The 21,834-nt window shown below is 41.5% G+C and overlaps 2 protein-coding genes across 5 annotated transcripts; one reads left to right on the plus strand and one right to left on the minus strand.

The window, feature by feature from the left end:
• Positions 1 to 26: 26 nt before the first annotated feature.
• On the minus strand, positions 27 to 13,984 carry trak2 (trafficking protein, kinesin binding 2). 3 transcript variants are annotated; one of them, XM_044109943.1, is made up of 17 exons: positions 13,862 to 13,984; positions 11,300 to 11,490; positions 9,897 to 10,088; positions 7,413 to 7,472; positions 6,984 to 7,060; positions 6,796 to 6,912; positions 5,919 to 6,140; positions 5,756 to 5,834; positions 5,510 to 5,640; positions 5,350 to 5,424; positions 5,132 to 5,269; positions 4,966 to 5,045; positions 4,639 to 4,779; positions 4,265 to 4,563; positions 3,093 to 3,593; positions 2,912 to 3,011; positions 27 to 2,783 (listed from the first exon to the last, which is right to left on the minus strand). In XM_044109943.1, exons 2-17 carry the CDS (start codon positions 11,352 to 11,354, stop codon positions 2,000 to 2,002), a joined length of 3,051 nt encoding a protein of 1,016 aa, XP_043965878.1. In that variant the 5' UTR covers positions 11,355 to 11,490; positions 13,862 to 13,984; the 3' UTR covers positions 27 to 1,999. The 3 variants fall into 3 exon arrangements, with proteins under 3 accessions (XP_043965878.1, XP_043965879.1, XP_043965880.1); XM_044109944.1 differs by lacking the exon at positions 7,413 to 7,472; XM_044109945.1 differs by lacking the exons at positions 9,897 to 10,088; positions 11,300 to 11,490; positions 13,862 to 13,984 and adding an exon at positions 9,692 to 9,761.
• A 688-nt stretch (positions 13,985 to 14,672) lies between these two features.
• stradb (STE20 related adaptor beta) lies at positions 14,673 to 21,807 on the plus strand. 2 transcript variants are annotated; one of them, XM_044110172.1, is made up of 13 exons: positions 14,673 to 14,951; positions 15,647 to 15,731; positions 15,855 to 15,921; positions 16,537 to 16,617; positions 17,552 to 17,654; positions 17,736 to 17,857; positions 18,280 to 18,388; positions 18,510 to 18,633; positions 18,707 to 18,878; positions 19,563 to 19,667; positions 19,739 to 19,995; positions 20,073 to 20,115; positions 20,290 to 21,807. In XM_044110172.1, the coding sequence occupies exons 3-13, from the start codon at positions 15,910 to 15,912 to the stop codon at positions 20,452 to 20,454; spliced, it is 1,293 nt and encodes a 430-aa protein (XP_043966107.1). In that variant the 5' UTR covers positions 14,673 to 14,951; positions 15,647 to 15,731; positions 15,855 to 15,909; the 3' UTR covers positions 20,455 to 21,807. The 2 variants fall into 2 exon arrangements, with proteins under 2 accessions (XP_043966107.1, XP_043966108.1); XM_044110173.1 differs by having other exon boundaries at positions 14,675 to 14,951; positions 17,529 to 17,654.
• Positions 21,808 to 21,834: the final 27 nt, after the last annotated feature.

Raw genomic sequence — 21,834 nt, forward strand, 5'->3', positions numbered from 1 at the left:
TCAAGCCTCTCATAATAAACCAGACATTTTAATTTCAGTAGCTTTATTTTACAAAAGAGGCAACAACATAGGATCCTGATTACAGCTGGGAAACACCAGGAAGTTTTGTTTTTATTTTAGATATTTAATCCATCAAAAGCCACAAAGCTGAACTTTAAATTTTACAAGGAAAAGATGAAAATAGTCATTATGCCTTCATCATAGGTCATTTTTTCCTTTTCACAATGCTTACTTAAACATATACAAGCCTGAAATATTTATTTTTAACAAAAATAAAGTTTTTCACGTTAACATGGATTCCCTCTATGTGGAAAAAAATGCAACATTAGTTAAATTATTAGCTTATACTGTTACCAGACACATAACATGTTTTCTTTAATGTCAGGATTTAAATACAGATGTCAGTAAAGGTTAACTATAGAACATAAGAACAGACACTAGTTAATGTTTAGGCATTTTAGAAACATGGCTGATTTCAAGTACTTTCTAGGTGGGAAATGCTTCCACCTGCTGGCCAATGTTGGTTCTGCACTTTCCCTTTCCCTTTAGTCTGAAGCTGACTTCTGAGAAAAATCAAATATGTTCAGTTTAGTTCAGCAATGATCCCCAGAACCGACTAAGTGCAACTAAAACATAGCAACAAACTTTATTGAAAACAGTGCTTGCCTCTATTTAAGGCCTCATATTCATAAAAACACAAAAACCTGAAGGAAAACAGATCCCTCTCACACCACATTACTCCTTCCCTATTTTTAAAATGTTGTCTATTTTGGTTTTAGCCTTGCTTTAACCTTTCCCCACCTGCCTGCTGACAGATGCATGCTGGGACATGGAGGCAATGTTGCTTTTCATGCAGATGCTTTTGCCACACCACACGGACGGAAAAGTTAAGGTATATTAACAGTAAAAATAAACCCATCACTGGTATGTTTACAGGCATAGCTGGACTACAGGATTAGCCTGGCAGTTTCATGTTATGCTTTAAGTCTTCTAGCTAGCGCCTAACTAATAAAAGCAAGTAGGATCGCTCCTCCACCGACACCAGAGGCTCGTCTTTCTAGAGGCGGACATAATCACCATTTACGGGGTGATATTGTTCTACAGTTCTTCTTGCTGATTATAGAACAAGCCCTTGGAACAGCAAGACTCTGGATGCTCAGTTGTTCAATCCCTCATTATCCAACACAACAAACGTTCTTTCTTTCACATTTTCCTTGTTCTTTCTTATCAACTTCCACAGACCCTCAGACACTTACAAGTTTACTTTACTTCCTCCCCCACAGCGTTCCTACGACTTTACTGGAAAAGTTTCATACTTTTCCAGGCTCAACTTTCCAAAGTTTACCTTCATTTTAAAACATAAACACACTAACGTTCACCACTGATTTACAGAAAATACTTCTATGAATGCTGGAAAAAAGCAAGAAAGAGAAATACATTCCGAAGACACACAAAAGGAATGCAGAATATGGGGAAGACAGGAAAAAAGGTAAAAAGGAGGCGACGAATACAAGGAGGGGAAAAGGATACAGAAATAAAAAAATTTATGCAGAAAGGGGGAAATGAAAAGGAAGCATTCAGTAAAAAGGAGAAAGAACCTTTAGATATTAGGATTGGAAATAAAGTCTGGTCTGCAAAAAAAAGTTTCCAAACTGTTTTCCTCAAATTATCCTGACTTGGGACGATGCCGAGATCAAATTCCAGACCTTTTTCTGATTATGAAGGAATCCTGCTTCCAGTTACACCTGAACATCCAGAGTCTCACGAGAACTACTGAAATGCAAACCCAACACAAGAGTCAAGCTAAGGCCAAGCATCATGTCAGATGAGTACATTTGGAAAACTCAGCATCACTAAAAACAGTTGAGTTCAATTGTGCTTTTAATCGACGTCATGAAAAGGAGGGACTGTTCTTCCTGCTGATTCCCTGACTCCTCTCTCCAAAAGGCAGAAAGGAAAGAGTTTAAGTGGAGGTGTTAGCGATGTGTGGCTCCTTCCTTTAGTGTTTTGAACTTCTTGGAGGGTGTGAGATGGAGCCAAGATGCCGGCGACGTTCTTTAAGGTTTCCCCATGGTGGTGGGGGGATAGCCAGGGAGGTCGGATGAGGAGGATGTCCGGTTGACTTACTACCTGCTCTGGCGCCAATCATCGCCGGGAGACTCTGATTGCGCCGCAGGCCGTCCATCAGACTTCCACCGCCTGCTGACACAAACATGGCGGACTCTTGGTGTGGCACTGGTGTGTCAGACTCTGAACTGTGCAGCACCTTAGTGAACCCCAAACGACAAAGTCTTTCAACCAGACTAACACTGACTAGGTTGGCCTTGTCTCGGCCTGGCTTAGAACAAGAGGAGAGGATGGGGGTTTCCTGGGAAGGGCTGGGCAGGTCAGGATGTGGGGCTCGGCCCAGATTCAACCCGTACACATCTTGGAGAAAAAGCTCTGCAGGCCGCGAGGCTAGAAAATTGTCAGACGGAGGATGGCGAGGCTCCGTAGGTACGGGTGAGGGAGTGGGAGAGTGGGAGGGGGAGTTGGGCGGTGTGCTTGGCATGATTCGCAACAGGGGTTGCCGTGGAGCAGATCTGGGCAATGGAGAGGGTACATCAGTGGACACTTGTGCAGAAATACCTCTCTCTAGGACCAGTTTGGCCAGGCCGCAGGGGGGAGCTGGAGGGCGTCGAGGCGGGAAGGAGTCACCCAAACTCAGCCTGCAGGGAGTTACCGGAGTACTGGGACCCGTTCTCATGGAGCTGGGCGTGTTGGCTGAAAGGGACGACTGAGAGCTAGAAAACACACAGAAGTCAAGAAAGTGACTTTGAATTCAGAGTTATCTCAACTACTCTCTCAAAACAGCGCTTCCAAATCTGATGTTTAACCTTATTGTCTTTGTCACACTCTGCAGTTGGCTTACCTTGGTGTGACCTGTGTGATGTCAGTAGGGTGGAGAATACGACAGGTTGTGAAGGTGTAGGTAGAGAAGGTGGAGCTCTGACTCTTTCCTGGGTTTTGGACTAAACACAACACAAACTTATGAGAAAATCCCACAGTGATGGTGTCATATTAAAGTATTAACATTTTAAGAAAAACTGTACCACAAGAAGAAGATGTTGAGGTGGAAACTCTACTTTGTGATTGGACAGCTGTTGCAGAAGCTCCTGGAATGGGAAGAGCCAATTGGTTGGATTTCTCTGTGACGTGATTGGGTGTCAAACAGAGGTCCGAAGGGACAAAGGAGGAAGTGGAAGGCGCTCCAGGTGATGATGATCGGATCGAGGGGGGAGGCGCATCGGTGCAAGGTGCAACAGAACGGTTTCTGTCCTCGGGTGTGGATGAACAGCGTACGTTAAAGGTTATCCCACATTCCTCCTCTTCCTCGTCCAGCTCCTCTTTACCCTTTTCAGCAGTTCCTTTCTCAAGGGCAGCAATCTCTCTGTGCTTTTCAGCCTCTTCGTCTTCCTCCATGTCTGACAGTTGGAACACGGCGTCCTGAGCCAGAGGTCGAAAACCCTTCGTCACAACCCCAGGGTGCGGGTCTAAGATGGTGGCCAGGTGAGGCTGGGCAAGCTGCTGCCAGTGATGAAGCGTCAGGGAGCCTAAAGACAAACATAATGTGATCTAAATTTGGAAAGGACAGTGCATATTAGAGCAGAAACCAAACAAGGAAGAATTTGTCTGTAGAGCCACGCAGTTTCAGGAACAATCAGAGTTTCCTTGAGTAGACTAGTGGGTCTGGATTTCCAATCGATTTTGGAAAAACCTAAAAATCTCTTGGTACAGACGCTACCCACCATATTTGTCTGAACCTATGAAAAAACCTGGCATTCCAAGAAGGCCTGTAGAAAATATACCAAAGACAACCAGAGGCTGTTACGCTATCAAAGGTGAGTAAAACCCAAACAATGTTGCTTGGAAATTTGCAAAAAATGTAAAATTTTATACTTAGTCATTATGGCATTTTGTGTATGGAATTTTAAGTTTGGAAAAAAGCTCTAACATTACACAAAAATAAGGTAAGTGTAGGGAATACTTTTCTATTTTGCAGAAGACTAAACGGCTCACAAGCTAAGGTTACAATGCTAACTTTTGACATTTAGCTCAAAGAGCTGACATCTTTTTTTAGATAGTAAATCAAACTAAAACTAGCTTAAAACTTAAAAATAAATAGCTAAAACTGTTTCACTGTCTCTATTTCCCCTCATCTGTTTAAAAATGTTAGTGGTACGTGAATTTTCTAGTGATGTTTCTGTTGCAGTGGAAACATTACCTTCCATTGGTTTGACGATTTGAAGCTTCTCCGGCAGGAAGGTTTTGAAAACAGTTGAGCCGACTGTAAGATCGGAGAGGTTGGAAAAGGAGGAGAGCACGCTGCCCATCGGGGAGCTGCAGCCGCTGCCCTCTACGCCGGCTTCTGCCCCGGTCTGATTCTGCAGCTTCTTCTCACGCTCCGCCTGGAAGAACTGATGCTCAGACAGGAAGTTTTGCCGCCTTAAAGAGAGTCGATGGAGAGCTTTGGTGAGGTCATTTCCTCCTGGTAGTCCAGGCTTTCCCATTCGTACCTCATCTCTGCAAACAAGATATAAATCAAGACTTAAAATATGTCATTATATCTTGACTGTAGGTCAGAAACTGGTTTCTTACCCCTGTGCTGACTGGAAAGGTTGGGCAGTCATTAATAGAGAACTCTGTCCAGAACCGGGGATAGGCGGGGTGGCCAAAGCAGCGCGAGACGCTGAGGCGTTGACCGAGCGGACTGTTTGGAAGACTCTCTTTTGAGAAATTCTGACAGGGAAGAATAAAAATAAGAAATGTTAGAAATGTGCAGAGCACATTTCTAATATATGCAGACGACACCGTTACATACATTTTATTTCTTAAAGCTTAAAATGCTTCAAATAAAGAGTTGGAAGTATAATAAATATTCAGAAAGGCAATGCTGGAACTAACAGTCAGATTTACGTCTCCAACCTTTGGTCTTGAAAGGCGGTTTCCTCGTCGATGCTCAGCTCTCTCCTCATTGAACCCTCGATCTCTGCTGCCAACGATTCCTGTGTGGGATAAGATTTACTAAATAGACCAACTAAAATCATTTTTAAACGTATAAAAATTTCTGATTTGGAACTTGTTTTCTTACCATGGGGTAGAGGCCGTATGAAAGATGTCGTCGCATCCCAGAGGAGGGACTGCTTCTACTGCGCAGCTCTCTGATCTCGTCCTGCGACTCGTGTAGCATTTCCACACACTCTGCGTTCCTCTCTGCCAGCTCGTTCAGCTGCCAGAGCGTAAACACAGGATTAACTTCAAAAGTTAAAATATTTGCAACAATAATGCGAACATATTATTGATGCATACCTCTGCTGTTAGCTGTCTCTGAGCATCTTTGGAGGCCCGGAGGTGAATCCTCAGCTCTTCTTTCTCCAGAGCCAGCTTGAGAGAACCAACAGAGAGCAAGTCTTTACTCCAGGATTTGGTCGTTATGTGGGTTAGGCTTCTAAAATCCAGGCGTTCTCACCTCCTTCACTCTGTGTTGCAGCTCTACAATCTGAGAAAGCAGCTGAGCGATTTCCTCCTGGTGTCTGAGCAGCTCTTCGTTCTTCAGGGACAGTTCATCCGTTAGAGACACCATCTGACTGTTGGACTCGCCTGTGAGGAGGACGAGGCGACAGTAGGAGGTACAACTACCACTGTGTCTGAAAGAATCCACGTTTTGTCACATTACAAACACAAATTTCACTATAATAGATCAACGCCGACTCACGTAGTTCTTTGACGCAGTCGCTGACCAGCTGCTGCTCCTTCTCCTCGTACGTCATGGTGTCTCTCTTCAGCTGACATGCCTGGAAGACAAATACTGTCTTTTGGAACAAATCTACTATTTTTATTCATTTAATTCCTTAATTTCCACCTTGGGAGCTCCGTACCTCAGACCTCAGTGCCTGGTTCTCCTCCTCCACCTCCTGCAGCTTGTTCTGCAGCTGCTCCAGCTGGCTGAGCGCAGCGGCGGCGGCAGCGGCCCCCCCCAGCAGCTGAGGCTGCTGCTGCGGGGTCGACACGGCAGCGTCTTGCTCCACCTCCTCCGAGGCGCTGGCCACCATCCGGAGCAGTTCATCCTTCTTGTTCAGCTCATGCTGCAGCTGGTGAACCTGGAATGTACAAAACCTTGTAATTTAACTGGATAAACGTAGTCAAATATTTGATTTGAATTTGAAAATTTTGCTCTATTCAGTCTCTTCAGACATAATCTTAACCAGATGTCAGCTGAAACTTTAAACTCCTGTTGGAGTTGGGTTAAACAAAATAAAAAGTTACAATTTTATGGCCATTTTGTAAATTTCAAGCACGTTTTATGCAGATGAAACCGATGCAGATGAATACATTTAATTTCTACTGCAGGGCGAATTGAAACATGGCGGAAAAATGTGAAAATATCCAAAAACAAATAAGCAAAACTCATTCAAATACATGCAGCATGATACTGCCACCACCATGCATCAACATGGGGATTGTATTCTGAGAAAGATCTAGGTTTGTTCTGTCCTAAAAGGTTTAATTTTCATCTCAAAAAAGTTGAACACTTGAAACTTAAACTATGTTACGGTCATTTGAGATTTATGTGGCTTCTAAATGTGATATAAGGTTAAAAAACAAATTGTTTTAAAGGTTTTAAAACGGACAAAGGCTCTTTATCTCTGTCTGGCATCAAGCATCCGGTTCCTTCAATCTCATTTAGTTCCTTTATGGCGTAAATGTGGAGACTAAACGTTACGACTTTAAGTGCCATCATTTGTAATGAGTTACCTGGTCCACTGCTTGTGCCAGCTGCTCCTCCACGGCGTCGTTTCGTTCCTGCAGCAGGTGATTTCTCTGCAGAAGAGACTGACCAATCCGAGCCGCAAGCTCCAGATCTCTGTCTCGCTGTCCAATAAGAACGCAGCAGGTTACTACGGTTACCAGCTGACAAATGTTTGTCATCCAGGGATATCTACCTCAGCCAAAAGATGGGTGACCACTTCGATGTCATTGTAGGTTTTGGTCATCTGCTCGACTCGATCGGCACTGAGGACTGAGCCAGAAAAAGCGTTTTAAAAATCACCTTGAGCTAGCTTACACGTTATCCAGCATGCACATGCAACCAAAACTTATGCACTCATGCACCTCAAAATAACACCAGTTTCACTCCAAACTACAGGAAATGGCTAGCATGCTACTTTCTGTTTACCAAAAGCTTCTGTCTACTCGCAACACACCCAAATAAAAGACACGCCAAACATATCTAAGCATATTTCCTGCTGTTCTCTACAGGCAGAAGGCAAAAAAAAAGGCTCCAAGTGCAGGGAAAGTGAAGCCACTCTCTCAACGATGTTAAATGTAGAAAGTTTCAGAGTAACAGGAGGCAGGAAGGGAGAGAGGGATACCTTTGGAGAGGCTCTGAGAGCCGGGATGGGAGTAAGGAGAGGGCTCCAAAGCAAGATAAGCTAGAGAGAGAAGGGAGAAAAGACGGCACAGTTTAAGAAGAACGCAGTGCTTTGCACAAGTATTCAACACGTTACAACTATGAACTTTAATGTATTTTAATCAGGATTTGACAGATTTTCAGATTTCTGTGTCTGGTGAATTTTTGGTTAAAACATGTTTGTTTTTCATTCCGTGAGTAGAAAATCCAGAAATTTTACTCAAGTAAAAGTAGAAATACTTCAAAATAAAATCACTCAAGTTCACAGCGTAGTAAAAATACTCAAGTAAATGTAACTAGTTACTCCCCAACTCTGGGGTTTGATGTGACAGCCAAACAAAGTAGTGAAGAATTGCGACAAACAGGAAAATAGTTTATGAACCAGAAGAAGTTTGACTTGCAGTTTGTCGCTTTTCATGTAAGGAAACAACAGAAAATTGGATGAAATCTAAACTTTTGTATCACTGGCACACGGTGGTGGCAGCATCATGTTGCTGGATGGAAAACGGATGGGAGTTAACGACAACACTTGCAGCTAACACAAATGTCCGCCACACTTTTCAATTTTACTTCTGAACAAAGAGAGCAGATGTTTTCCTTCCACTAAACATTTCCTGGTTCGTCAAAAAAAAGGTTCAAGAGATCTAGGACTTCTGCAAAGCACTGTTGAATCAACCTGCCTGTTTTTAAAAGGAGAATTGGGCAGAAAGAAGAAACTAACGAGAAGAAATGAAGCGTGAAAGCAGAAGCTTTAATAAACCACGTTAGTGTTCTGGAGCTCTGAGGTTCTACTCATTAGTCCGATCTGCTGTTAGCACCTGAGTGGGAGTCAGCGGCGCTGCACAAAACGCTCCCCCAGCTCCACCTGTTTAAAGAGAAGCAGCAGCTTCACACTCCAACAACGCTGGACTTGAGCACTACAATAATTTCCTTTGATATAAAGTGCAAACATGACCGCATATTAGCATAGCCGACAGTTTTAGCTAGAAGATAATAGAAAGTAATGATTAAGAACAAAGTGGGGCAGCAGATCAGCTCTCCTATCCTTCGTAAAAAAAGCAGATTAAATCCGATGAGAGCGTCGTTCGGTAATCTGAGCCCCTCGACGACCTCTGGGTTCAACCGGCTGAAAATAACCTCGAAAGATGGCCGCAGTGTGTGATAACACATGTCTCTTTACCTCGTGGCTGGAGCATGTTGCTGTGGTCAAGGCGATGCACGTCCATATTCTGGTTTTGATTATGTTTAATCTCGCGTTTACTTCATAAGTTCCAGTGAATAAAGATGGCTGGACTCTGGCCACAATGAGTTGTATAACTGAACAGCTTCTTGCTTAACGAACTGCGTCGTTTTGACATTTATGAGTTTCTCACAGTACAACGGTCCATGTCTGGTTGGACCTTTGGTTCCAATAAACTAACTAGAATGTAGAGGAAAGTGGAAATGGCAGTATAAATAATTATCAGGCCGTAAAATGGGGTCAAATGATGGTTTGTTTTGAAAGAAGGCTGAACTTTTCCCTACAGATGCTGTTTGGGTGAACCGATTGCAGTTTTCCAGCTGATCACCGATCTTTAAAAGCCTGACCTACCAATCCCACTTTCTGTTTTTTTATCTGAAAAGTTTCCCTTGCTCTCAGCATAAAAAATGGGACAGTAGCTAATTTTCAGACCAGATAAGATCAGTTTCAGTTTAAAAATGACAGAAAATCAGGGTTGATTCATCAGTGACCCCTTGCTTTAACTCAAAGTGATCAAAATGAGACTAGTAAAGACAAATTTGTGAATATTTTAATAAGGCTGTGTATTTAGCTAATTAGAAATGATGCTTTCTAAATATAGTTGATATGTCGTTTTCTTAGTGTCTGTTTAAGAGCTATTAATAGTTGGAACAGGCTGCAAAAAAATCTCTGCACTTAAAAAGGTTACATGGATCTTCAGTTCAGACTTCCTTTTCTGTAGTTTTGCAGTTTTTATTCAATGGTTTTATTGCCAACTGCATTTCAAAGCAGTTTTGATCCAGAATGAGCAGTTGTTGCATTTGTGAAGAAAACAAGAAGTTGTCTCTTTGACTGGTAACTCACTTCCTGCATACCACCACTTGTTTGATTGGACACTAAACAAAGCTTGAGATTTACCCTACTTCCTTTCTCATGAGCAAACCATTTCCATGCAGCGCTCTCCCTGACCTTGCTGACAAATTGGACACACAAAAGGAAATAGCAGCATGCTAACAGCTCACCGTCCACAGCGACAGCATCATATACCTCCTTGTTTTGCATGTTCAAACCCGGCATTATCCGTGTTTCTTCCCTACTGTCCTACTTTCACCCTAGCTCCCCCCAGTTAGACTCTGTCTCGTGACTCTGGCCTCTGGTGAGGTCAGTGCATTCCTCTTTAGTTCACACACACACACCAGTTAGAAGAAAAGCCGGATGCAGTCTTACTCATGTAGCGCAGAGTCTCTTCGGCCAGCATTGGTGAGATGGAGCTGATCTGTGTAGGGGTTTCGTCTGGAGAGCAGCTGGGGGAAACCACCCAGTCCTGACTGTCGGACAGGTAGAGTGAGCCGGACCCGGCCGAACACGAGCCCAGGGAGCTGGAGGTGTAGTGCCTCCCACTGCTGCCCAGTCCTTCATCTGGAAACCAGGAACACATCCTGATCAAGACTCCAACATCAAACTCTACTCAGAATTACAAAATACAACCGCACGGCATTCTGGGAAGCATAGGCATAAGAAAAGCTTTAGTCGCTTTCACGGTTAGCTAAGCAAGTTTGAATCAGCTAACTCACTCTCTTCGGTTACCTAGCAACAACCTGTTGAGTAACTAGTGGTTACCTAGCAACAACCTGTTGAGTAACTAGTGGTTACCTAGCAACAACCTGTTGAGTAACTTGAGCAGCAGCAGTTTCAAGTTTTACCTCTTCGCTGTTTAAGTGAAAACTGTGAATTTCAGATGTTTAAAACATAAAAACTAATCAACAATTAGCGATATCGACTGATATGAAACTTATATCGTAATACGTTTTTCAAATGTGTGTATATCGATATGAACACATATTTCTGGAGTGATTATTGTATTTGTGAAAACAAATATTGTGTTTTATTTCGCCTCATAAACAACAAATCACACCACTCTTCAGTTTAAACCAACATTACCCATAATGCAGTTCCTTTAGATATATAGGACTCAGCTGTTAGATTACATCCATGTTAGATGAATTGTTTTGCTCACCATGTCTCCACATTTTCATCAAATTACAGCAGTGACACACAGTACCATTACAACCGTGATTTTGTAGCGCTGCCATGTTTCCATAGCAACCTACTGTGGGAAAACCAAACACTGGCTCTAAAGCAGACATTTTGCATTTGTCATTGCCTTTGTACAGTTCTTGTTTACCTAATTAAACTGGTGTAACCTAAATTAAGTCTCTAAGACCCAACAGGCCATAATTCGTTCACAAAAAGAAGAAGCTCTAGCTTTTGTGGAGCAACAGGAAGTATGTTTGTGTTGTTGCTATGCAGTTTAAGTGAATCAGTGTGTGTGTGTGTGTGTGTGTGCTCTCTTGGGTCTAGAACTGTACTAGTCAATGACCTTCCACTTGAGCAAATATGTGGTTTACTGGGACATGAGCTAACAATAGCATCTGGCCCAGAGACTCGGCATACTGCACTGAGGAGAGGCGGGGCAGAAACATATTTCATACCCACCAATCTGAGGTCAGAAACATTACAATATGCTTTGTACAAAGATTTTATTCTCTCTCACATGTAAGTAAGTCAAATCAAACAAAAATAATTTGAGTTATAAACAAATAAAAAAGCTGCATCGTCGGATTCCTGACCTGTCTCCGTGCTCGACTCCTTCTTCTCCACCGCCCGGGGTTTCACTTCAAACATGTCCTCTTCTCTGGGTGGGAGCGAGGGGCCTCCCTCCCAAAAAACACAAAGCTGGACAAGACAGGGAGGCAGCTACTGCTGTGACATCACATCCTGGTGCTGCGCTGATGGGCCGTGACCTCATGAACACCTTTACCTGCAACAGAGTGAACAATCCGGGGATTACACAGCAGCCTCAAGACATTCTGACCTACAGATTAGGGGAAGGCATGTTTGAAAAAGTCAGGAGAAATTAGTGCCACAGCTTCATAACCGACTGTAAACAATGTATCCAAACTAAAACAAATAAGATGAATTATGAGGTAAACAAAATTGTCCCTCAAGAAAAGGGATAGTTGAGATCAAAGCACAAACTGATTATTTTTGTCACCCAGTTTTTGATAGAAAAACAGTAAATCATAAAAATGTAAATTATTGAGCTCAGTTAAATTAAATTTTATTGTGACATGCCTGTGCATCTCTGTAGGTTCTGAGTAGCAGGCCGTGGGAAGGACAAGAGTCCTTGCTCAAGGTCTGATTACACAACTGTAAAGCTGAAACAGCTGGGATCATAAAAGGGATTAAGGCAGATGTTTCTCACACAACCTTACAGTCTGGACATTTTTATCCAGAAATTCCAAACTTTGGAATTTGAAACCATAAGATCTCTGATTGTTGAGATTTCGGTCCCACCTTGCAGCAATCTGTTATTAATGTCCGAGTAAATAGATTCAGGATCCATTATGTTTATACTCGCCGTCGCTCTTCAAATACATGCTTCCTGTTTCCGTGATTTAAAAAGCCAGGACCAAGCGCCTGTGATTCATGCCTCGACTGAGGCTGACAGACCACTACGCCAAGACCGCTCTCTTCATAATGTTTATGAAACCCAAAGAAATTAAAAGCTTAATGTCGGTTCCCAACCACAAACAGACACAAAAATGACCTGCTACTTACCAGAGGCGACATTACTGAGACCGTAAAACCATAGCCAGTGGCTCAAGTCCCAGCTGCTTACCTCAGCTTTTCACATCCCATCACATCTAATCTGCATTCACCGGACGATCCAATAGAAAGCGACACAAAGCCGACACAGCAGCAAGATGGCAGAATGTCAAAAATGAAGTACAAACTGAGGTTAAAGCCGTCATGGGGAACTCCAGCAACAACGAGCGTGGGATTTACAACATAGTGATGAAGCTGGACTTAATTACACAAAGGTGGGCAACTCCCTGAAGCCCCAGCTAATAACCTCCTAGCTTAATACTGTCATAACTAATTAGTCATTTACATCACTGTGGAGGGATTCTGGCCCTTTCTTCTTTGTACAATTATTGTAACTTGGCCACGTTTATCAAATTTCAACCATGAATTACCTGTTTAAGGATGTACACTTTGACTAGATTGGTTGGTTATTTAGTGCTTTGGATTATGAGTAACACAAGCAAGCTTGAGTTTAATGTCACAAAGTTATGCTCAGATATCAGAAGTTCTCTGGAAATGTTCTGATATTTTTGTTTGACTAATCTACACTGGGGCAAGTGAGGCCTACAGTGTTTTGGATGTTGCTCTGGCTTCTTTTGTGACTTTCTGGATGAGTCATGGATGCATTCTTGGAGTAATTTTGGTTGGATGGCCAGTCTTGTGAAGGTTCACTACTGTTCCATGCTTTCTCTAGTTGTGGATAACGGCTCTAATACTAGCAATGTGTTTTGCTAGCATTTGTCAGTATTTGTTTTGTATTTTAGATCCGTCAGCCTACTTCATGTTGTCTGATGGGTTCCATTACAGTAATTTACAGTTATAAATCTGATCTTGGTGCAGCAAACTAAAATTAATTCTGCTTTCTAAAATAAACTTAGTTGATTTTAGTTAACAAAGGGATTAATAATTTGAAAGCTGTATTTACTTTAGTAAAGTCGTTTTTGCTCCTGTAGTTAATTAAAATAGTTAAAGTCAAGATCTAGTTGTATTATGAAACAACAATGAGCTACAAACAGGTGTTGTTGCTAAATTAAGGTTGAAAAAAAAAGGGACGTCGGGGCCCCATTACAGGACCCCACCATGACTAAATCCGCCTCTGGAAACAATTACTTTGATTTATCATCTGTTTGTAATATATGATTATTTCCAAACAACTATTTTATGTTGAGAGATACGGAATGTTCAAAAATGTTGTAATATATTCATGTAAATACTTCTACTTTAAAATGAAAGCCTTGTGATATGCCTTTATTTTGTCAGTTGGACGCGTCTGTAGAAATACGTTCACTGATTTGTTATTAAATACATATGTTTAGATATCTAACAGAGAGTATGCCATTATTTCCACAATAACCAAAATAGGCAACAGTTGTGCGATAAAAACAGTGAAGCGCTTCCCGTTAGCCTAACGCTATTCTGTCTCGTGCACTTCGATGACAGCTTCTAACCGTTGCGTCAGCGAGCAGCTCCTCCGCGAGCTCAACATTTTTTTATTACAGCCTGATTTATGTTTACAGCAGCAGTTCAGTAATAATCAAACTTACCCGGTGTCAATAGACTTCCACTGCATGGGATATTCCAACGGTACACGCTTAGAGATCCGTTTAGCGAAGCATCAAACAATGGAGAAGAAGGATGACGATGAAGTTGGCCTGCGATTCGTAGCTCCGTATTTGGGCTTTTGACTAAAGGGCCATTCCGCCACATTTACCTTTTTGTCTTTGCTGGTAGGACCATTGGTATCTAAACTTTTTGCCATAGACAAAAAAGAAGTCATGTTCAAGCAAACTACTCAGACGGCTACCAAATAAATTTTTTCCCCACACTATTATAAAACTATGTATATTTTTATTTTTACCTGTTCAACAAACTCATATTTTAATTTTTTTAAGTATTCTGACTTCTGTAGAAAATAAATCTGTAAAATCAGTAGATATGAAACATAAGACTTTCTAACTCCCATTAAAAAATTAAGAAAAAAAACGTGGCACTTTTTTTGACTGTGAATGATGGACTATATAAATGAAAGTTTTGTTTACAGTTTGAAAATTAATAAGAATGATTTTGTTAGCTGTTCTTTTCCCTTTGTCTGCAGCTATATTTATAAGCCATAACTATTTATAATGTTAAATATCAAGCTAGTAATTTGCGAATCCTTTATTTAATATGTTAAAACTTAAAACATGTGATTTCAAGGCCCAATTTGATTAGAAATTGAACATGTTTTCAGGTAAGTCACTGTGTTTATCTAGGTGGAGTTATTAAAAGCAGCGGAATAGCCCTTTTGTTTTGAACCAAACATAAACCTACGAATCGGACGCTAACTTCATCCCTGTCAGGAGGAAAAGAGAAGGCGTTTCACAGCAGCCATCATCATCTAATGGCGACGGTCAAAGCCAATCACGCCTCAATCAAGCGCCGGAGATCAGTGTCAAATTAAAAGTCTCCCCAAAGGAAGATGTCGTTTTGTTATTGTCTGACATTTATGTAAATATTAGGTTTTGACGTAGCGCTATTCTAATCTGGAGAAGGAATAGCGCAGGATGGAGCGTATAAAAGACACGTCGTGCAGACTGATCGACGTCCCTTTGTGTCTTTAAGTTGTTTATGTCGAAGCGTTATCGGGAGGTGAAGGTAAGCAGACTGCTTTGGTTTTCTTACCTCAGACAATTTAAAGTAAAGGAGAAAACTATAAGAAAAGTAACCTGTGTTAGTTCAGTGTAGCAACTGTTTACACAGATATCTGCAACAACTACAACTCCCAGTCTGGTTACTGGTATAAATATGCAAACTGGTTATATTAATTGGTCTTTTGAATCATGAAGTGAATGTTTAATATTACATTTCTGCAAACACAACCATTATCGTGGACTAAAACACAGCCTTTCAGCACAGTATTTGAATAAAACTTGATTTAACTCGGTAAGTGACTTAAGAGATTCATTGAATAATTACAAATGTCCTATATGGTTAATTTACTTTATCAAGGATTTGTTAAATGTAGAAATCCTTCATTAATCTTTGAAATCATTAAGTTAGTTTTTTGCTGCCTAGATTTACTGACTGTTCCACAGTAATTTACATAAAAATACACTACTTGTGAAATTTCCCTTTAGTTGAAGTGAAAAATCTGGAATCTCATTACTTTATTAAATGGGAAATAAATAAATCATCCTTCACACAGCTCTTTTAGCAGATTACTAGAGATTCATGTGAATTGATATAATTTAACATTGCTTTTCAACACTGTATTTCCAGTTTTATTTATTAATCATGCATAATTAACTAACAAGTTATTGTACATTAATTTGTGGCACTCTGCTTTCCAGGAATCCGTCTCAGATCCCCACTAATCATGGACGTCTGCTGGTGAATTGCGTTTCCTTGGAGCTAAAGATCAGCTGATGTAGCCAGGTAAGCTCCAGCAGGCTGACGGCTCCGGCCTGCTGCTCATCCTGGAGTTTCCTCCGTGTGTCTCATGCTTCACCGCCGCGCCTCATCCTGCTGTCTCCCTCTGTCACCATCGGACCCCTGCAGCTCTTGAACGAATGAATGAAAAAGTCGGTCACTTCACCTTCACCAAAAGGACTCCATGTCTTTCTTGGTAAGCCCAACAAGTAGCATGGATTTCTTTTCCCGTCATGCTTGTGGTATTTCTACTGTGACTTAGCAAAATTAGAAATTCAGGAGATGAAATGATAGAAAAACAACTGATTTCAGCATAATTGTAGTAAAATATCAATAAACTTTAAAGTTAAATGAGCATTTAGCACTTGAACTGGAAGACATTTTAAATAAACAAAACAACAGATAAAATTATGGAGTCACTGTAAACAAAATAGATTTTTTTGGTGATACTTACTGCTTTAAAAATGTGAGGTTTTTGTTATTAAATGTATAACACTGTAATAATATAATAAAATGTTTTTTATTTGAAGGTCTCTAAGGGCGTTGTAAGGAGTTTATTTTCATTTTGATGCCTAAAAAGTGAGCTGTATGGTGTTAGTGCTGAATTGTTTAATGGTTCATCTATTCACACGTTCATCGACTCGCTCTGCTTTAGTCACATGACGTCATCCGGGTCCCTTTCTGTTGCCTCATATCACATTTTCACCCATTTCCTGATGCTTGCTCCCTCTTTGTTTCCTCCTCTTCCTCCTCGTCCTCTTCCTCCTGTATGGGCATGTCTCACCTGTGCTCCTCAACCCTCCTTCCCCAGGACTGTTCCTGCATATCCCACTCTCAGGTCCAGCCCATGGACATAGAGGAGCGCTATGAAGACACCAGCCACCAGTTTCGGGTCAGTAGCCGACTTGCTGTCATCATCAGCTGAGAGATTAAAGCGCTTAAAACCTCGCAAAAGTATTCACTCCCCTCAAACTTGAATACTTTTTCAAGGAGATATCAAGCTGGAACCCTTCCCTTAACATTATCCTCCACATTCCTAATGCAGCAGTTCATGATTATTATTTATTATTAACTACTTCATTATAATAATAAGTCATGTACTGCTGAGGCCATGTTCCTGTGGTGATGTAATGCAGAGGGGAAGTTTCCTCTTTGCTTCCTACATCATCAAAACCTGCAAGCATCCCCCCTGCACTGCTTCACTCTGCTGCTTTTTGTGTTACAGCGCCACCTGCTGGGAGCAGGGAAACGATCCAAAATTAAGACTCAAGCACTTTACTAGACAATAAATGTCCCATATTGATAATATTGATATTTTTAAGAAATATATAGATAATTGCATAATAATACACTTAATATGTTTGTGACATCGAAGTCCAGTTGCACATGTTGTCTTTGTTTTGCTCTCCTGTCTGATATTATTGTGATGTTTTAATTTTATGCAGTTTTGTAACTTTAAATAAAAAAGATAATAAATGTGAAAAATGTGCCCTCTCAGAGGCTGATGAACTTTAATCTTGTAGAGAACACTTCATACTGGTGCAGGAAGATATTTTAAATATCCAAGATGAAACATGAAGACGTAAATAAATAAAAATGAAATTAAAACTAAACATAAAAAGTCTCTAGAAACAAAATATTTCATCAACATGGAAAATTATTACATGATAAACTGCAAACCTCAAACCCGACAATTATTTTGATTTTAGTTCTTAATTTGTGGTTTATTTTGGAGATGCGGTTTATTCTTAAATTTAACAGAATAATCAGATGGATGGTTTTTTTTGCCACATGTACGCTCAGTTTTTGCCTTGGATGCCCTGCAGAGCTGCGACGGTTCCGAATACACCCTGCAAGGCCCGGCCGGCGGCGATGACATCACGGGGCTGTCGCCCGAGCCGGCCCATTACCAGCTGCTGAATGAGCTGGGTGAGGCCACCCAAACAATATAATACAAGTCCTTAACTGTGACTTCAAGGAATGATGGATAGATTTCACCTTGTACTGCAGGTAAAGGGTTCAATAACCTGAGCCATGTGAGCATGGCGCAACACATCCCGACCGGACAACTGGTGGCCGTCAAGCAAACCAACCTGGACGAATGCACCGAGGAGGAACTGCTGCAGCTCATGGTGAACTCAAATCTGGCATCTACAGACTTTCTCTTTCTTTATCTTCAAAACCAGAATGTGATCTCGTTCAATATGTGTAACAATCTTTGTAAATCTAAAACAGAGTTGCAGTACCAACGTCTGTCTTTTCAGCTGATTTTAGGGATCAAATTATGAGGTTGGGTGTTTTTTGTTTTTTTTAACATAACATGGCCTTAACCCTCATAAAGAGTTAACATTCAGCTCAGTTCACAGCAGAACCACAAACCAAAATAAGACCTGTGCTCAGAAACATGCTGGGAAAATGAATAATTCTTGAATAAACTGCTTTCCCTTCTTCTCTCTTAAATTAAATAATCTCTCGGCGTCCTCTCCTTACATAATAAAGTGTTTAATACCCGGCAGGAACGTATTTTCATGTTAGTTCATGTCTTCCACCGCAGAACGAGGTTCTTCTCTCGCGGCTCTTCCGTCACTCCAACCTGCTGACGTCCCGCCTGGTGTTCTGCTCGTCCTGCCAGCTGTGGGTGCTGTCGCCGCTCATGGCCTACGGTTAGCCGCAACGCTCTCCCTTTTCACAACCCCGTGGTTTTATCTCCCATCAAAGCTCCATGCATACCTAAGTGGTTTAAATAATTTAGGAGTCCAGATTATTCTCCGTTTTTCCCTGCAGGCTCTGCAGACGCCTTACTTAGAACTTTTTTCCCCGATGGAATGAGTGAATCCCTGATCGCCTACCTGCTGCACGGCGTCCTGAAAGCGCTGGATTACCTGCATCGGATGGGCTACGTCCACCGGTCAGTGGACCAGAAGCACGTGGTTTTTGTTAATGTTTGTAAATGTCTCCATGTCTCGGTGTTGTCCGGTCAGCGGGGTGAAGGCCAGTCACATCCTGCTGTCAGAGGAGGGCCGGGTCTACCTGTCGGGCCTGCACAGCGTTTACAGCATGATGCGTGACGGGAAGAGGATGAGGGCCGTGTTCGACATGCCGCACCACAGTCCGGCGCTGCTGCCCTGGCTCAGCCCAGAGCTGCTGCGGCAGGTCAGGACTCATCCTGGAAAAATATTCACACTCCTTTAATGTTTAACATTTTATTATGGAAAGCCACTGATTCCAGTGTGTTACTGGATTTTAATGGGGCAGACTTTGACTAGACTGTGTAGACTAGTAAAGGCGGCAGAACAATTGCTACTATGTTTTACAAAGCTTTCAGGAAACGACACAAAAGATAAAAAATCTGCCATTTATAAACCAGAATGCACTGATTTTCTTTTTTTTTTTTTTTTACATAAAACTGATATTATTTTAAATAAAATTGGAATATTCATGAATATTTTCTTCATAGTGCAAGAAAACCTTAAAGTCAGTTTGTGTTATTTGTAGTTGTATATCTTTAAAATGTTTTTAATAAAATAAGTTGGGAACGTTGAAGGTGTATTGTGACCTTCTAATGCCTGACAGTTTCAGTTATTTACAGCTCTGGAAAAAATTAAGACTTGAAACAATCAGTTTCTTTGATTTCACTATTTATAGGTTTATGTTTGAGTAAAATGAACATTGCTCTTTTATTCTATGAACCACTGACAACATGTCTCTGAAATGCCAAGCAAAACTGTAGCATTTATTGGCAGAGAAATGAGTAATGGTCAAAACAGTGAAAAAGATGCAGTGCTTCTCAGTTTTATGTTGAGCGGTTCTGTTTCCCTGTGGTTTTGTCCTCAGTAGGACCTGCATGGTTACGGCGTGAAGTCAGACATCTACAGTTTGGGAATCGTAGCCTGTGAGCTGGTGAGTGGCAGGGTGCCCTTCCAGGACATGCCACCCACTCAGGTAACCGCTTCCCTCCTGAACTGTGCGTGTTTAAGGCTGCCGCCATTAAACCGTCTGACCGTCTCAACCAGATGCTGCTTCAGAAGCTGCGCGGCTCCCACTGCTGCCTGCTGGACGTGGCTCCCTTCCCGCTGGGAGAGCTGGGCGGCCTGAAGGTTTCCCGCTCCGGAGTGGACTCCGGCATCGGGGAGAGCGTGGCCACCGGGAGCCTGACCCACAGCGCCACCGCGCCGCCCACCGACCGGCCGCAGAGCCCAGGACCCAAAAACCACTCGGCGACGCTGCACAGCCTGGTCCAGCTGTGCCTGCAGCAGCAGCCGGAGCGCAGGTCGTCACGGAGATGCTGCTACGTTACATTTAATTAAACACATGGCAAAAATGATAACCAAACGTTTCCTTTTATAGGCCGTCGGCTTCTGAACTGTTGAGCCACGCCTTCTTCAAGCAGGTATGACGTCCTGAATACTAAGATCAGGGTTGGGATACATTTACTTTTTTGAAAAAATTTACTGTTACTGCTCTGTAAGAGGATTACAAGGCTGACTCTTCTCAGTAAAACAATGTGGTGGTTATTTTTTGACCTAACATGATTTTTTTCAGACATTTTCCTGCTTTGTTCCAGGTGAAGAGGCACACCAGAGACTCCTTCCTCAGTTTGATGTACCCAGCAGTGCCCCTCTCCTGCCCGGAGGACCGGCCCATGTCCAGCCCACCGGGCCCCAGGCGTCCCGCTCCACCATCAGCCACCGCCGAGCCTCCAGAGGCGGCGTGGGACTTCTCTGACTAGCAACCCAAATACAGACAATCAAAGAAAAGCAAGGCCATGCTCTACTGTGCTTTTTTAATTTGTATTATTAATATTAGCCCAACAGTCTGAGCCTTTTTATATAATTTTATCATTTGTTTTTCTTTTATCTGTTTGTCTGATGGATAGATTTTGGCGTGAGCCAACTGTGAAAGTGCTGGACTACAGAAGCTGCTCAAATATATAAACATTTAGTAATTATATCTTTAAAACTGAGTCAGCACACTAATAATCGTGACACATTCTGTAAAGAAAGGGCCACTGCTACATGTTTATTGTAGATTCTTGTGTTCCAGCTGTGAATATGAAGTATTGAGGTACATAAAACAACAGGTTTCTTATTGTATTGAAGGAGAAAACAATGTTTTTATTAAGTCATTCTCAACCCAGTTAGAGCCAGCCTTGTAATCCTCTTCCTGTTGTTTGTTCTTGTGTGGAAACTTTACAACATGAGGGTTTAAATGTGCTCTAAAGAGGCACAAGAGCAATAAATGTGCTGTATCTTGTGCTAACCTAGTGTAGCGGTTAGGAATCATTAGTCTTCCTTGTCCTGATCTACATAAAATGTTCCTACTGTGCTCTTCAACCACTTATCCAGCAATGCCTTTGTTTCTAATAGGATCTGGTGAATTTTTTGTAACTGTGATTAAGCGTGCTGTGTAAGAGAACTGTGAGTTACAGTACATATCAAACATGGTAGCTGTATAAGCCTTACTTGTATTATTAATGGTACAATATCGATATATATGTTTTTATTCCCATGCTTGCTGTTATTCCTGAGTGGTTCTTTTTCAATGCGTGTTTATTTTGTTTTAATTTATGAATACATTTCTGATGAGAAACCATTTTGAGGGCATTTGAAGCAAGTTTTTTTTTTGTTTGTTTGTTTGTTTTTTGAGCGATAGCAATTAATTACCTGAGTGGAAATAATTAATCCTGCTTTAAAACAAAAAAAAAAGCTTTTATTTTCTTAAGAAAAATTCATACATAAGTTTTCTGTTTGCTACTCTTCCCACAGGACTAGAAAAACGTGCAAAACACACAAAACTCAACGAGGAGTAAGATGCCTTGACTTTTGGTTGTGATGCAATCTAAGGTAATTTTCTTTAAAAGTAAAAGTTTCACCAGCAGATCAGGGTTTTTTGTAGAGTTGGACAAGCTTTGCTCCATATTTGTTTTTATAATAAAAACAACGCTCAATCTTTACACGGATTATGAAAAGTGTGCTACGTTTACGTCACGGGGTGTAAACGATTAACTACTCCAACAACAACAACAAAAATTGACCTATCCCTTTAAATGACACATCTGCACAACGTCAAACTAAGCAGTACTTTTCAATTCCTCAAGAGGGCGACAAAG

Source organism: Gambusia affinis, linkage group LG24, assembly GCF_019740435.1.
Source record: "Gambusia affinis linkage group LG24, SWU_Gaff_1.0, whole genome shotgun sequence".
NCBI classification, from domain to species: Eukaryota; Metazoa; Chordata; class Actinopteri; order Cyprinodontiformes; family Poeciliidae; genus Gambusia; species Gambusia affinis.

Bases quoted from the DNA above. Each gene is read 5' to 3' on its own strand.
- stradb (XM_044110172.1), top strand. The intron at 18,879-19,562 runs GTCAGGACTCAT...TGTCCTCAGTAG, and splicing joins GCCCAGAGCTGCTGCGGCAG to GACCTGCATGGTTACGGCGT. The intron at 19,996-20,072 runs GTCGTCACGGAG...TTCCTTTTATAG, and splicing joins CAGCAGCAGCCGGAGCGCAG to GCCGTCGGCTTCTGAACTGT.
- trak2 (XM_044109943.1), bottom strand. From the start codon at position 11,354: ATGTTTGAAGTGAAACCCCGGGCGGTGGAGAAGAAGGAGTCGAGCACG. The intron at 7,473-9,896 runs GTAAGACTGCAT...TTCTCTCTCTAG, and splicing joins AGAGACTCTGCGCTACATGA to CTTATCTTGCTTTGGAGCCC. The intron at 6,913-6,983 runs GTAGATATCCCT...CTTATTGGACAG, and splicing joins TCACCCATCTTTTGGCTGAG to CGAGACAGAGATCTGGAGCT.